We start from the raw sequence: 14,430 nt of genomic DNA on the forward strand, positions 1-14,430 counted from the left end.
TCAGCCTACAGATAAAACATGAGACTCATGCAGCTGTTATCAGTTTACTGTAACTATGGTAACGGGTCATCCACAGTCCTCAAGTTTATGTTTATGAGTTTATCTCACACAAATATTCTGTCAGAAACAACCTGATCATTTTAATGATTCCTTACCTTTCTCAATGGTCAGATCGATGTGATGTTTTTCATCATTCCCCAACCCATATATCTGCACTCTGCATCCGTACAGTCCAGCATCTTCCTCTGTGGTGTTCAGGATCGTCAGAGAAACATCTCCATCCTCCAGTCGTCTCAGTAACTGATACCTGCTGGAAGCTCTGGTTGTCACTTTATGTCCATCTGAGTAGATGATCTGGTTGTTGCAGCCTGAACGTGGTATTGATCCTCGACCCCAACAAACTGCTGTTGGTCCGTTATACTTGAAGTCATATTTACAGGGCAGAGTGACGTCCTCACCTGCTCGACCAACAACCTCCCTGCTGCTGGATCCACTGACTGAAGACAGAAAGACAAACAGTTTGTTAATGACTTAAACAGCTTCAACTTTGTGTTTCAGATCCTTCCAGTCAGCAACTCAAATCTAAATTCTGCGTCTTCACTTAAAGATCTGATGATAAACAGATCATGTTGGTTTTCATCACATCCTGAAGAGACTCTTAATATTTGAACTGTTTCAATTGTCTGTTTTCTTTTTAACTTGCTGATTATTCTGAGCTGCACTTTGTGAATGAAACATGCAAAACTGTCTAAATAAAGTTTATTAACATTATGACTTATTGTATTATTTCCTGTGTAAAGTGTTGATGATGTAAAGTGAATATAAAGAGCAGATACCTGTGAGCAGAGCGAGCAGCAGCAGAGAGTTGAAGCGTCTGACCGTCATCATGATGACTAACTGACTAACTGACTGTTTTCTTTAATATTTGCAGTTATTTATCTTAAATATCAATCTATGAAGGAGAGGCTGCTGTGGTTTGGTTCCTGTTTTCAGCAGAGTGTTAAAAACCTGGTCAGAATAAGACTTCCTGTTGGCTGCCTTCAGTATCACCTGTTTCCTGTATCTGAACATCAGACTGAATATATATGAATTTATAACAAATCTATGTGGACAAAAGTAAATAATCAATAATCAGTAAACCAGTAATCTTGGCTGTTTCTTGGTTAAATTTTGTCTGAAATTACAAACAAACATGAAACTGATGAACTGTCAGACAGTAGAGGAGATAAACATAGAGGGAATTAAACCTTCATACATACAGAACTTACATTTCATTGGCTGGCCCCAACGTAACAGACGGGGAAACTAAGTTTGGTAACACTGCTGCAGTACTTTAATGGAAATACTACAGTAAAGAACTAGTACCTCTAACTGTACTACAGTAAAGTACTAGTAGCTCTAACTGTACTACAGGAAAATACTAGTACCTCAAACTGTACTACAGTAAAGTACTAGTACCTCTAACTATACTACAGTAAAGTACAAGTACCTCTAACTGTACTACAGTAAAGTACTAGTACCTCAAACTGTACTACAGTAAAGTACTAGTACCTCTAACTATACTACAATAAAGTACAAGTACCTCTAACTGTACTACAGTGAAGTACTAGTACCTCTAACTGTACTTTAATGCAGTACTTGAGTAAATGTACTTAGTTACTTTTCATCCCTGTTAATGTGTTAAAATCACTGATCAATACAAACCAAACTGCTCTACAACAGTGTAATCCTGCAGTCAGTGTCGCCACCTGCTGGTCAGAGAGCAGAACTACAGCAACACATGACATGTAGAAATAAATCATTTATTTATTACTAACATTGGGTTTAATTTAGTATCACATTAAACTACTTTTTATGTGTTTGTGTGTTAATATTTAATAATAATAACAATAATAATACATTTTATTTTAAGGAGCCTCTCTGGGCACTCGAGGACGCTGTACAATAAATAAACAAAACAATAAGAAACAAAACAAATAAAAGACGATGTAAATGAGAACTCAGTTCAAGTTAGGTTGGCTATGCAATAATGAAAATGATCTGCTGCTTTTATTTGTATCAGCATTTAAATGTTTCTGTGTGTGTAATAATTGTAGTATCAACTTCAATAAGTTTAGGACGCGCAGGTGTACGAGTGATTGGAGCCATATATAGCAGCCGACTCCGGTTCAAATCCTGATTGGAGGTCCTTTGCTTCCTGTCAGCCCCCTCCCCTCCCCTCCCATGTTTTCTGTCTGTCAACAAATTCTGTAAAAAAAAAAAAAGTTTCTGGTGTACATATGTAACGGAGTAGATTTGTGCTTGGTAAATTATGGCAAAACAGGTGCAACACTGCCATCTATTAGCGCAGTGGTTGCCGTGGGAACTGCACAGAGAAAAGAGGACTTCACTGCGGTCAGATGTCCTCTTACATCGTCCGGGATAATTAATGATTTTGTTAAAGGTTTCAGATGTTCATATTTCATATTTTAATGTGTAATGTATTAATTGAGATTTGTGCTAACTGTTTTGAGCACTTACTATGATTTGTTAAGCCATAAAGCTACTTTTTGGAGACTTGTAATGATGCTAAAATCACGGTGGCCCTGAAGGACAAATAGCAACGACATTAACTCCTAACGGAACCTGCTATGACAAGGATCATTGCTGATTGGACGAAAGCATATCTGTCTTTATAACAGGTAGGAAAGGCTGCTTGATGCTGTACCTGAGCTCTCTCTCTCTCTCTCTCTCTCTCTCTCTCTCTCTCTCTCTCTCTCAGCCTACTACAGCCTACTAAGTCAAGTCAAGTCTATTTATAAAGCACATTTAAAAACAACCTCAGTTGAACCAAAGTGCTGTACAGATATTAAAATACAATATAATCACACACAATATAATAATAAATAAAAACAATAAATGAATAGTAAGAGCTCAATTTAAAAACTAAAATTAGAATAAAAACAAATAAAAAAGTAAATAAAAATAAAATAAATAAAAAGTAGGAAGCCAAGGATTCTCTCCTAGCTGGGACTGAACGCCAAGGAAAAAAGATATGTTTTTAATAGTGTTTTAAAATGCTCTACAGACTGTGCAGCTCTAACGTGGAAAGGTAGGCTGTTCCACAGCTTGGGGGCCGCTACTGAGAAGGCTCTGTCCCCCCGAGTAGAGAGTCTGGACCGAGGTACAGCCAAGAGCAGCTGGTTTGTTGACCTAAGTGCTCTGGATGTACTGTGAGGCTGTACAAGCTCTGATAAATAAGATGATGCCAGACCATTAAAACACTTAAAAACAATTAATAAAACCTTGAACTGGATCCTAAAGTGAACAGGCAGCCAGTGCAAGGATGCAAGGATGGGGTCAGGGTCAGGTTCAGGGTTAGGGTCTGGGTCTGGGTCTGGGTCAGGGTCAGGGTCAGGGTTAGGGTCAGGGTCAGGGTCTGGGTTAGGACAGGACTGATGTGGTCGCGCTGTTTCTTTCCAGTCAGCAGGCGGGCGGCTGCATTTTGGACCACCTGTAAACGGCGCAGTGCTGACTGGTCGAGACCAACAAACAAGGAGTTACAGTAGTCTAACCGTGAGGTAACAAAGCTGTGAATGACTTTCTCCAGATCATTCCTGGGGAGATAAGCCTTTGCTTTTGCTATTAGTCTTAGCTGGAAGAAGCTTGTTTTCACGATTGAGCTTATCTGCTTCTCAAACCTAAAGTCACTGTCCAAAATAACATCAAGGTTCTTTGCAGATGGGTGACAGTGAGGCTTCAGGGTGCCAATGGCGCTGTCATAGCCATCTAAGAGATTTTGTTTCCCGAATAAAATAATCTCCGTTTTATTTTTGTTCATGGAGAGAAAGTTCACTTCCATCCAAGATTGAATGCCCTTGAGGCAGTCTAATAAGACCTGGACAGAGGCTTGGTCATTTGCTTTTAAGGGCAGATAGATTTGCATGTCATCTGCAAAGCAATGAAATGAGACATTGTGCTTTCTAAATATGGATCCCAATGGCAACATATATATCGAAAAGAGGAGGGGGCCCAAAATAGAACCCTGAGGCACCCCACAGCTCAGGGGGGAAGTGGCCGAAGTATACTGGCCCATCTGGACAGAAAAGCTTCTGTCAGAGAGATATGACTGAAACCACTTAAGAACAGTACCCTTAATGCCCACACAGGTGTTTAAGCGAGACAGGAGGATGTTGTGATCCACTGTGTCAAAGGCAGCTGTCAGATCCAGAAGGACCAGGACAGCAGAGTTCCCAGAGTCAACAGATAAAAGAAGGTCATTTAAAATCCTTAAAAGTGCAGTTTCAGTGCTATGGCGTGACTTAAAACCAGACTGGAACTTCTCAGAAATGCCATTTAGGTCAATAAAAGACTGCAGCTGTTTGTTAATCACCTTCTCCAACACCTTAGAAAGAAAGGGAAGCTTGGAGATAGGCCTAAAGTTGGATAAGACTGTGGGGTCAAGATTGTGTTTTTTGATGAGGGGCTGGACCACAGCATGTTTAAAGGCAGCTGGGACACATCCAGACATCAAACATGAATTTATCAGATCCATAACACAGGGCCCGATAATATGGAAAACATCCTTAAAAAGACGAGGTGGGATGCTGTCAAGAGGACAGTGAGAAGGTCTGAGGTGCTGGACAATATCAGTTAAAGCTGAAAGAGACACTTGCTCAAATATGTCAAAAACAGCAGGGCAAACAGGAGGGACGGCAGGATCCAATGCAGACAGCGAAAGAGAGGACCTAATATCGGAGATCTTGCCAATAAAAAACCTTAGAAAGTCTTCACATAATTTAAGTGAAGGAACAACACCATTGTGGTCACAAGGGTTTAAAAGAGTATTTAAAGTATTGAACAGGAACTGAGGTTTATGACTATTAACTGACACAAGATTGGAGAAAAACTGACTCTTGGCAGCTTTAACAGCTTTCTGATACTGCAATAGGCTGTTATTTAAAATGTCCAAAGAAACATGTAGATGATCTTTCTTCCACTTCCTCTCAGTGCGTCTACATGCACGCCTTAAAGTGCGTGTGGTGTCATTAAGCCATGGCTCTGTTACAGGCTTAGGACGTTTGCACCTAAAAGGAGCCACCAAATCTAATATGTCAGTACAAGTACAATTAAAAGTGTCTAAAAACTCATCAAGAGTAAGAGTACCATAATGATCCTGAGTATGTAGCACAGAGTGATTAAATACTGCAGAACTCAGAAGCAGTTGAAGGGTTAATTGTGCGCACACAGCGGTTTGTGGCGCACAGTTTCACATGGGAGAGAGGCAGCGTGATATTAAATACAACAGCGAAGTGATCGGACATACGTGTGTCACAAATCTCACTGACATTTAACTGCAGACCAAAGGATAATATAAGGTCCAGTGTGTGTCCCTCCTCATGTGTTGGATCAGACACGGACTGAGTAAGATTAAAAGAGTCAATGAGATTCAGAAAGTCTTTCACCAGAGGACAGGATTCACAGCAGACATGGATATTAAAATCCCCAACAATTAAAAACCGATCATAGTTCACTGACACTCCTGCCACAAAGTCTGTGAAGTCCTTAATAAAATCCTTATTGAACTGAGGCGGACGATAGACTACAGCGCACAGGACAGGTGTAGTAAAGTCTACAATGAATGTCTGCAGCTCAAAGCTGGAGAAGGAGATCGACGGTGACAGTCGACATTGAAAACTGGATTTAAATACAGATGCAACCCCTCCACCTCGACCAGTGGTACGGGGAGAGTTAAAGAAGAGACAGTTAGGGGGTAGCAACTCGGAGAACTGGATAGACTCACCGACTTGACTCCACGTCTCTATCAGAAACATAAAATCCAGATCACGTGAAGTGAAGAAGTTATTCAAGATAAAAGTCTTGTTTGCTAGCGATCTAGCATTCAAGAGAGCCAGGCTGAGAGTAATCTCCTTGCGGGCCTGGGTGGAAACGCGGCACAGAGGCCGAAGATTCCTAAGATCCACACCGCCGTTGCGGACCCGACATCTGGGAGGGGGGACCTCCGCTGGCAGGTGAAGGCCTCCAGCGGCTTGGCGGGAAGGGACGACAGGCTGGATCCAACGAAGACACAGCGGCCGCACCTGGGATCCTCTGACAGGAAGGCGAGGATCGGTCCAACAGGTGGATCGTCTGAGGATCTTGAGTTTCACCAAGACACCTGCTCTCTTTCCGCGTCTTCTGGATCGCTTCCTCCGAGGGATGACAGCCGGTGAGTGCAGCAGGTAAGCTGGCACAGACGCCAGTGGAGGAGGAAGACCCGAGGTTTGATCACCCAAATCAAAGTTTGGCAGTGTTTTTTGGGATGCTCTAATGTCAAGAAGTGTTTGGCGATCATATACCAGCAGGGCAAAGGAATCTTGGCAGAAAACACAGAGTAATACAGCAGCAAACATCAAACATAGCAGAGTCGGCAGACGGCAGGCCGCACACGCTGGCGCCATCTTGGAAACTCCAATCACTGTCAGTGATATTCAGTCTGATAGGGAACCTTTATTCAGATTTCCAGCATCTCTAACTGAATATAACGCAGTGAAACACAGATCATGTGTGGATGGTGAGGGCTCCACGCTGCACAGTGCTGAACTTTGGGACCCAGCAGTCTGCGCAGAAAGCTCCTCTCAGTATTAGAGCTTCTTCATCTAACAAGTTAACATCCAAAGATAGCTGTGACCCGACAAAACTACAGTTTCATTTGTATTGAAAAGTTGTACATAGATAAAGTTTATAATGATTATGTTTTGATGTGTAGAAGAGGAGCACAGAGCTGTTTAAATGTTTAAATGAGCAGAGCTGTGTTGTGGTGTTTCTGCCACTAGATGGAGACAAACAGCAGCTGCTTTAATATTGATAGCAGAAAATAACTCGTCACTGTTAACATGAAGACATGAGAGATAAGAACACATTCTCAACTTTTATTCATTATTTACAGATTTATAAAAGAGTTGATACATTAATGTTTAACAAATATTACACACAGAAAGATTTAAATGCTGAGCTGATACAATAAAAAGCAACAGCTCATTTTCTTTAAATATTAACACAAACACATAAAAAGTAGTTTGATGTGATATTAAATGAAATATAAAAACAAGCAGTCGTCTTCATGACCTGAACGCCTGCAGGTCATCAGCATCCTCCATCATCACATGACCTGAACGCCTGCAGGTCATCAACATCCTCCATCATCACATGACGTGGACGCCGTCTGAAGCTCTCTGATTGGATGTTTCTTGCAGCAAAGCCCTCTGGGACTCGTAGTTGGTTTCTCTGCAGTCTTGAAGCTTCAGAGTCAGACCTCGTACACGCAGTCGCTGTTACCGCCAGCATCGATCTGCAGAAGCTGGAGCTCCACAGCCGACGAATTGGAGCTGAACCGGACCGAAGTGCTGGACTGCTGCTGCTGAGGGCTGAGAGACAAACAGAGTCACATGATTCATCACCTGTTCAGTTATTCTTTGTTTGGTGTCAGTATTTCCTGTAATGATCCATGAATCACTGGAAGGATACAAACATCCTGTGCTGTTGTATTCATGAGTTTTTCTGTCACTTACTGGTCTTGTTGCTTTATGCTGGTTGGTTATGAACACACTGTGGTTTGAGCTCACACTAACACACCCTGAGCTCCCCTCACTTCTGCATTTAACATTTACCATGTGACATTAAAAAGCCGTGTGTGTCACGTCAGCTGCAGGACGAGTCCTAACATCATGAGCGCGCTCAGTGAGTGTTATCAGTCAGCAGAGAAACCTCAGAGGTTTCCTCTCAACGTTTTAGTCTCCGTCCATCAGTTTCTGTTTCTGCTGAAAGAAAAAAACTCTCCAGCTCTCCAGGGACCAAACCACTACTTTTACTGTTGTACTTTAACTACATCAAGCTCAGAGTAGTTTTACTTTGCTATATTTGTATTTTTACTGAAGTAAAGGATCTGAATACTTCCTCACTTGTACATTTGGTTTATTAATATTGGGGGATGGGTGGAAACTTACGAGAAAATGTTTAAATATGAAATTTTGGTCACTGAACAGAAATAAGTTGTGTGGTTTGTGGTTCTTTTCATCGCTGAGTTTCAGTTTGAACACTTCGCAGTCGAAGTCGAAGTTAGCCAATCAGATGAGTCATAAATGAAACTTACATTTTATGTTGGTTCCATCTTCTCCCTGCAGAGACAGAAAAACATCAGGAATAAAAACATGAATAAAGAATCAAGTTAAACACTGATATACTGGATTAAACTGGAGAGTTCCTGCACATGCTCAGTAGCGTCTGCCTTACACAGAACTACTCAGAGACTTTGGTGTTCAAATGTTTGCTAATCTTATCTTTTATACTCGTATTAATAGCTTTCAGATCTGATGTTAGCTGTTACATGTGTGTAATTATGGTTGAAGTTTGTCTTGATGTCTTTGTTAGGTTTGTAATTATTAATCATTATTAATTAATCTGTATTGTTGCAGAAACACACATGACTAACTAGATAAACAGTCAGATCTTTACATGGACTCTGTGTCTCTTTTTTCCACAAACTGTCACCTGAATAATCAAAGTCAGTGTCACCCGACACCCTGAAGTGTTTGCTGTGATGCATCTCATTCTTCCATCACATGAGGATCACATGACCTCCATCATGGCCGACTGACCACAGCTAACCAACATTAACCCGAGGAGGCTCAAGGTGTGTGAGGAGCAGCTGTTTGACTTCTAAGGAGGAGTTCAGAGACCTAGTAGAGAAGTTTATAGGATGGTGTGACAGGAAGCACCTACAGCTCAACATACAGGAAACCAAAGAGCTGGTGATGGACTTCCAGCACAGAAAATACCCCCAACACCTGTTTTCATGAGCAGGGAGGGAAGGAGACAGTGGACACCTACAAGCCCTTCAGGGTGAAAGTGAACAACAAGCTAGACTGATCAGTCAACACTGAGGAGCTCTACAGGAAAGGACACAGCAGGCTCAGGTCCTTTAATGTGTCTGCTATGTTCTACCAGTCTGTGGTGATTAGAGTCATCTTCTCTGCTGCAGTTATCAGGCACAGACCAAGTGGACTCAAATGCAGAGACAGGACACAGGGATGAAGAGTTCTCAAGTTGTTCAATTTAGTCCAAAAGTCAGAAACCAGGAAGTCCAAAATCACAGGGCAGAAGTACAAAATCACTAGTCAAAAACTCAGAATCCAAAAGGCAAAAACTGGTCAATAACACTAATAATCAAAACTGGAATAACGCTGGAACTCTGACAGGAAAGTGACAAGACAATCTGGCACAGAAGGGAAAAGCACACCACATATATACACTGGATAACGAGGCACAGGTGAAACCCATTAGGGGAAGGGAGGCAAACAGGAGGGGAGGAAGTTAGACAAGACATACCAAAATAAAACAGGAAGTAGACAAGACAAAAAACTAACTCAACCAAAATACATCACAAAACTACCGGGCCCTGACAGCAGTGTGCTGGTGAGGAGGCATCAACAGCTGTGGTGTAAATAAACTGAATCAGCTGGTTAGGAAAGCAGCTCTGTAGTGAGGATGGAAGTGATCAGAGAGGAGGATGAGAGGAAAGCTGGAAGCGATCATGGACAATCTCTCTCATCGTCTCTAGACAGAGCTGAAGCAGCTCAGGAGCCACAGACTCATCCAGCCATCAGACTGTATAACACCACAGCTGATCATTAAAGTTACCCTTTACCTATATTTAACCAAAAAAACATTTTCTCACAGCAGAGTCAGTGTTGAACTTCCCTCTCTGTTTCCGTTGGTTGTTAAAACAAAACTTACCGATAACGGTGGCGACGCCTGCTGTGACCAAAGCGATCACCGCGAGCAGAACACGCACCATGAACACGAGAACGCCACCGCCTGCCTCCTGCTGCTGTAAAACAAAAACACACAAACTGTCAGAAACAGCTTTAAATACAACTGAAATCTGTGAGAAATTCATATTTTAGGCATTAAAAGTACAAGTTACATTTATTATTCTATTCATCACTCTGCATTGTGTTTGGTGATGTGAGGTTTTCATGCAGCTGTGCTCGGTTATAGAAACTCATTCCATGAAGCTCTCAGCTCAGTTTCTGTGCTGATGTTAATGTCAGAGGAAGTTTGAACTGGTGGTCTGTTGTTCCTGAACACTTCCACTCTTCAATAATACCACTAACAGCTGACTGTAGAATATCTAGCAGGAAGAAATGTAATGAACTGACTTATTGTAAAGAATTCATCCTCTGACACCAAGTCTGAATTCACTGAGCTCTTCACAACGACTCATTCTGTCACTAATGTCTGTAAATGCAGACTGCATGGCTAGCTGCTTGATTTTATACACCTGGGACTATAAAACACCTGAATTCAATGATTAACAGATGTGTATATATATATATATATATATACACACTGTGTTAAGAACTGGCATTAACCTCTTCAATAGATGGGCTACATATCAGGTAAACTATAAAGTCTCTTTCTACTAAGACATGTTTTAACACATCATGACTCCACAAAACACATCTCCTTTATCACTTTATGACAGAAGTGAATAAACCACAGAAATGTTTTCACAGCTTCATCTTGTCCTTTAACACAGGAAATCTTTATATCTCACCTCAGAGTTGATGCTATTTGAGGAAGTTGTAATGGTGACCTGACCTGCAGGATGAAGAAATTAAAATGGCTGTTTTTTAGAGCAGCAGATGATGTCAAGAAAAAAAAGGTCTGGATGTTTTACCAGAGATTCTGGTTTAAAGGTTAATGATGAAGACATTTTATTTTCCACTCAGAGAGCATGTTTAGTGTGTGTTGGAGTCGTACCTGATGTGTTTGTCGTCTGTTCTGTCTGTGGAGTCTGTTCAGTCGTTTCTGTGGTTGGTGTTGACGAGGTCGACGGAGCTGAAACAGAAATCAGAGTCACATTAACAGAACTCATTAACATCAGTAACATCAGTAATGTCTGTATTAACTGTGGTGGAAACAGAGGACAGAGCCACTGTGTTTGTGACTCTGATGCTCTCAGCTCAGGTGTTAAATGCAGTGAAGTTTAAACAGACGAGTACCAGCGTCTCTACTGTCTGATGTCATCCACTCTTCAGCCAATCAGGAGAGACGCTCTGACTTTACAACTGAACTAAAACCAGGACGCACACTTTTTATTTCTCTGACTGTGGAAATGTGAAGTTTTAACATCACAGATGATGAAGGACAGCATTAAAACAGTCTTCAGGCTCATTTATAGAAGCTCATTCAACACTTCTGAGTGTCCTTCAACACAAACTGAAGAGTCCTTTTCAATTTAAGCTTCAGTCAGCAAAACTAATTAAACACATTAAACAAGGACTTTACAAGTTGACTAAAGTTAAAGAGCAAAATATCAATAAGGAAGTTCAATGAAAACTACGATCTCCATGACGACGTTAGTGACACTAGATTAAACATGAGGCTGTTATCAGATTACAGTAACTATGGTAACGGGTCTCAAGTCGTGGTTGGTCCTGGAGTTTATGGATCTCACATAAATATTCTGTCAGGAAAACAATTCAGTCTTTTTTTATGATTTCTTACCTTTCTTAATGGTCAGATCGATGTGATGTATTTCATCATTCCCCAACCCAGGTATCTCCACTCTGCATCCGTACAGTCCAGCATCTTCCTCTATGGTGTTCAGGATCGTCAGAGAAACATCTCCATCCTTCAGTCGTCCCAGTAACTGATACCTGCTGGAAGCTCCGGTTGTCACTTTAGATCCGTCTGTGGAGATGATCTGGTTGTTGCAGCCATAAGTTGATATTGATCCTCGACCCCAACAAACTGCCCTTGGTCCGTAATACTTGATATCATATTTACAGGGCAGAGTGACGTCCTCACCTGCTCGACCAACAACCTTCGTGCTGCTGGATCCACTGACTGAAGACAGAAAGACAAACAGAGTCTACAACACTTTCAGGGCTGTTAGCAGCTCAAATCTTCACTCTGACAGGTTTCATCCAGCTTCTCTCTAACATCACATTTAATGAAAGAGGCAGATCAGAAAACACATATTTGATCCTTTAGGTATAAGAAGCTCAAATTATAGTCGTCAAATAATCAGTTCAGTAATGTTTAAATCATAAATGGAATAAATTCACTGATTCCATCTTTTCTAGTTTTTATCTTCTATGATAATAAAGTGATTATCTTTGAGGTTTGGACTGTTGGTAAAAAACACAAGGAACCTTTTGAAATATGCTTAACAAATCAGATTAAAAATCAATTAATCAAGTTATTGATTGGTAGATTAATTGATAATGCTGAAAATCAGAGGTCACTAATAGGCGGACCTGTAACTGATGAAATATTCGGTCGCAGCCTCTCCAACTATTACGGTAAAAGAGGAACGGCCCTCAGAAACTCACAGACCAATGTTCATCAATCTGCTCACGTGACGCTAATCAGCCAAACAAATCCGACTGTCAGTGAGACACGGAGAAGTTATTATATGTGAAATTAAGTTTATGCTTTAAGTTTAAAAGTAAAATTAACTCAGCACTTTATTTAAGAAGCACAATCAAAAGCTTTATTTCTTTATTTGATATAAGAAATCATTTTTATTTAATTCATTTTATTATTTATTTGAATCTCACACGTTCAGTGTAAATACTAATAAATGAATCCTACTGTATTTATTTGATGATGTAACTACGATGCTACTTCAAGGTACTGAAAAATAACACGGATATTATGATGTTCAGGACCTTCACTTCATCAAACCTCTGAACACTGAACATAAGTAGAATAAGAAGCTTCACCTTCATCCTTCAAGTAACTTCCTGCACAAACTTTATTATTCTATAAAACCATTTCTTACCTTTCTCAATGGTCAGATCGATGAGATGTTTTTCATCATTGAACAACCAACCAGATGTCTCCACTCTGCATCCGTACCGTCCAGCATCTTCCTCTGTGGTGTTCAGGATCGTCAGAGAAACATCTCCATCCTCCAGTCGTCCCAGTAAGTGATACCTGCTGGAAGCTCTGGTTGTTTCTATCACTTTATATCCGTCTGAGTAGATGATCTGGTGGTTGAAGCCTAGAAGTGATTCTGATACTCGATTCCAAAAAACTTCCGTTGGTCCGTTACTCGTGATGTCATATTTACAGGGCAGAGTGACGTCCTCACCTGCTCGACCAACAACCTTCGTGCTGCTGGATCCACTGACTGAAGACAGAAAGACAAACAGAGTCTGTTAATGACTTAAACAGCTTCAACTTTGTGTTTCAGATCCTTCCAGTCAGCAACTCAAATCTAAATTCTGCGTCTTCACTTAAAGATCTGATGATGAACAGATCATGTTGGTTTTCATCACATCCTGAAGAGACTCTTAATATTTGAACTGTTTCAATTGTCTGTTTTCTTTTTAACTTGCTGATTATTCTGAGCTGCACTTTGTGAATGAAACATGCAAAACTGTCTAAATAAAGTTTATTAACATTATGACTTATTGTATTATTTCCTGTGTAAAGTGTTGATGATGTAAAGTGAATATAAAGAGCAGATACCTGTGAGCAGAGCGAGCAGCAGCAGAGAGTTGAAGCGTCTGACCGTCATCATGATGACTAACTGACTGACTGACTGTTTTAAAGCTGCTGAAAGTTTTCATCAGTTCAGGCTGCTGTGGTTTGGTCTGATGTTCCTGTTTTTAGCAGAGTGTTAAAAACCTGGTCAGAATAAGACTTCCTGGTGCCTTCAGTATCGGCTGTTTCCTGGAAATACTACAGTCAAGTACTAGTACCTCTAACCATTTGGTTTATCACTTGAATGAGGAATGTAACGCACAGACAGACCATCAGGTTGTGCTATGGTTGCTATAGATACAGGTTGTGTTATGGTTGCTATAGATACAGGTTGTTCTATGGTTGCTATAGATACAGGTTGTGTTATGGTTGCTATAGATACAGGTTGTGCTATGGTTGCTATAGATACAGGTTGTGCTATGGTTGCTATAGATACAGGTTGTGCTATGGTTACTATAGATACAGGTTGTGTTATGGTTGCTATAGATACAGGTTGTGCAATGGTTGCTATAGATACAGGTTGTGCTATGGTTGCTATAGATACAGGTTGTGTTATGGTTGCTACAGATACAGGTCGTGTGAATGAGTCTGTAGATGACTGTAGATTTATGTTGTCATGGCAACAAAGAGTAAAAGCAAAGGAATGATTGTTTAAATAGCACTGTGTTGGGGTGACCTATAAAGGGTTAAATGTTTATTTGATTGATAAATAAATATAAATAAAAATCACATTAAAATATAAAATCTGTTAAAACTGATGAATGATGACATCACATTTAAACTTCTTCCTGCTGTGAATGTGAAGAATATTTGTGTTGATGTTTAAAGATGCTTCTGTGTGTGTGTGTGTGTGTGGTTGCTATGGAGACGGAGAGGGAGGAGAGTGATGAT

The 14,430-nt window shown here is 40.7% G+C and overlaps 1 protein-coding gene across 1 annotated transcript; it reads right to left on the bottom strand.

Annotated features, from left to right (window-relative positions):
• Nucleotides 1-7,288: 7,288 nt before the first annotated feature.
• On the bottom strand, nucleotides 7,289-13,573 carry LOC128371694 (T-cell immunoglobulin and mucin domain-containing protein 4-like). Its single transcript, XM_053332072.1, has 8 exons — nucleotides 13,525-13,573; nucleotides 12,833-13,183; nucleotides 11,551-11,892; nucleotides 10,804-10,881; nucleotides 10,598-10,641; nucleotides 9,775-9,868; nucleotides 8,132-8,156; nucleotides 7,289-7,406 (listed from the first exon to the last, which is right to left on the bottom strand). The coding sequence occupies exons 1-8, from the start codon at nucleotides 13,571-13,573 to the stop codon at nucleotides 7,289-7,291; spliced, it is 1,101 nt and encodes a 366-aa protein (XP_053188047.1).
• Nucleotides 13,574-14,430: the final 857 nt, after the last annotated feature.

Source organism: Scomber japonicus, chromosome 13, assembly GCF_027409825.1.
Source record: "Scomber japonicus isolate fScoJap1 chromosome 13, fScoJap1.pri, whole genome shotgun sequence".
Classification (NCBI taxonomy): domain Eukaryota; kingdom Metazoa; phylum Chordata; class Actinopteri; order Scombriformes; family Scombridae; genus Scomber; species Scomber japonicus.

Bases quoted from the DNA above. Each gene is read 5' to 3' on its own strand.
- LOC128371694 (XM_053332072.1), bottom strand. From the start codon at position 13,573: ATGACGGTCAGACGCTTCAACTCTCTGCTGCTGCTCGCTCTGCTCACA. The intron at 8,157-9,774 runs GTAAGTTTTGTT...CTGTCTCTGCAG, and splicing joins AGGCGTCGCCACCGTTATCG to GGAGAAGATGGAACCAACAT. The intron at 7,407-8,131 runs GTAAGTTTCATT...TTTGTCTCTCAG, and splicing joins AGATGGAACCAACATAAAAT to CCCTCAGCAGCAGCAGTCCA.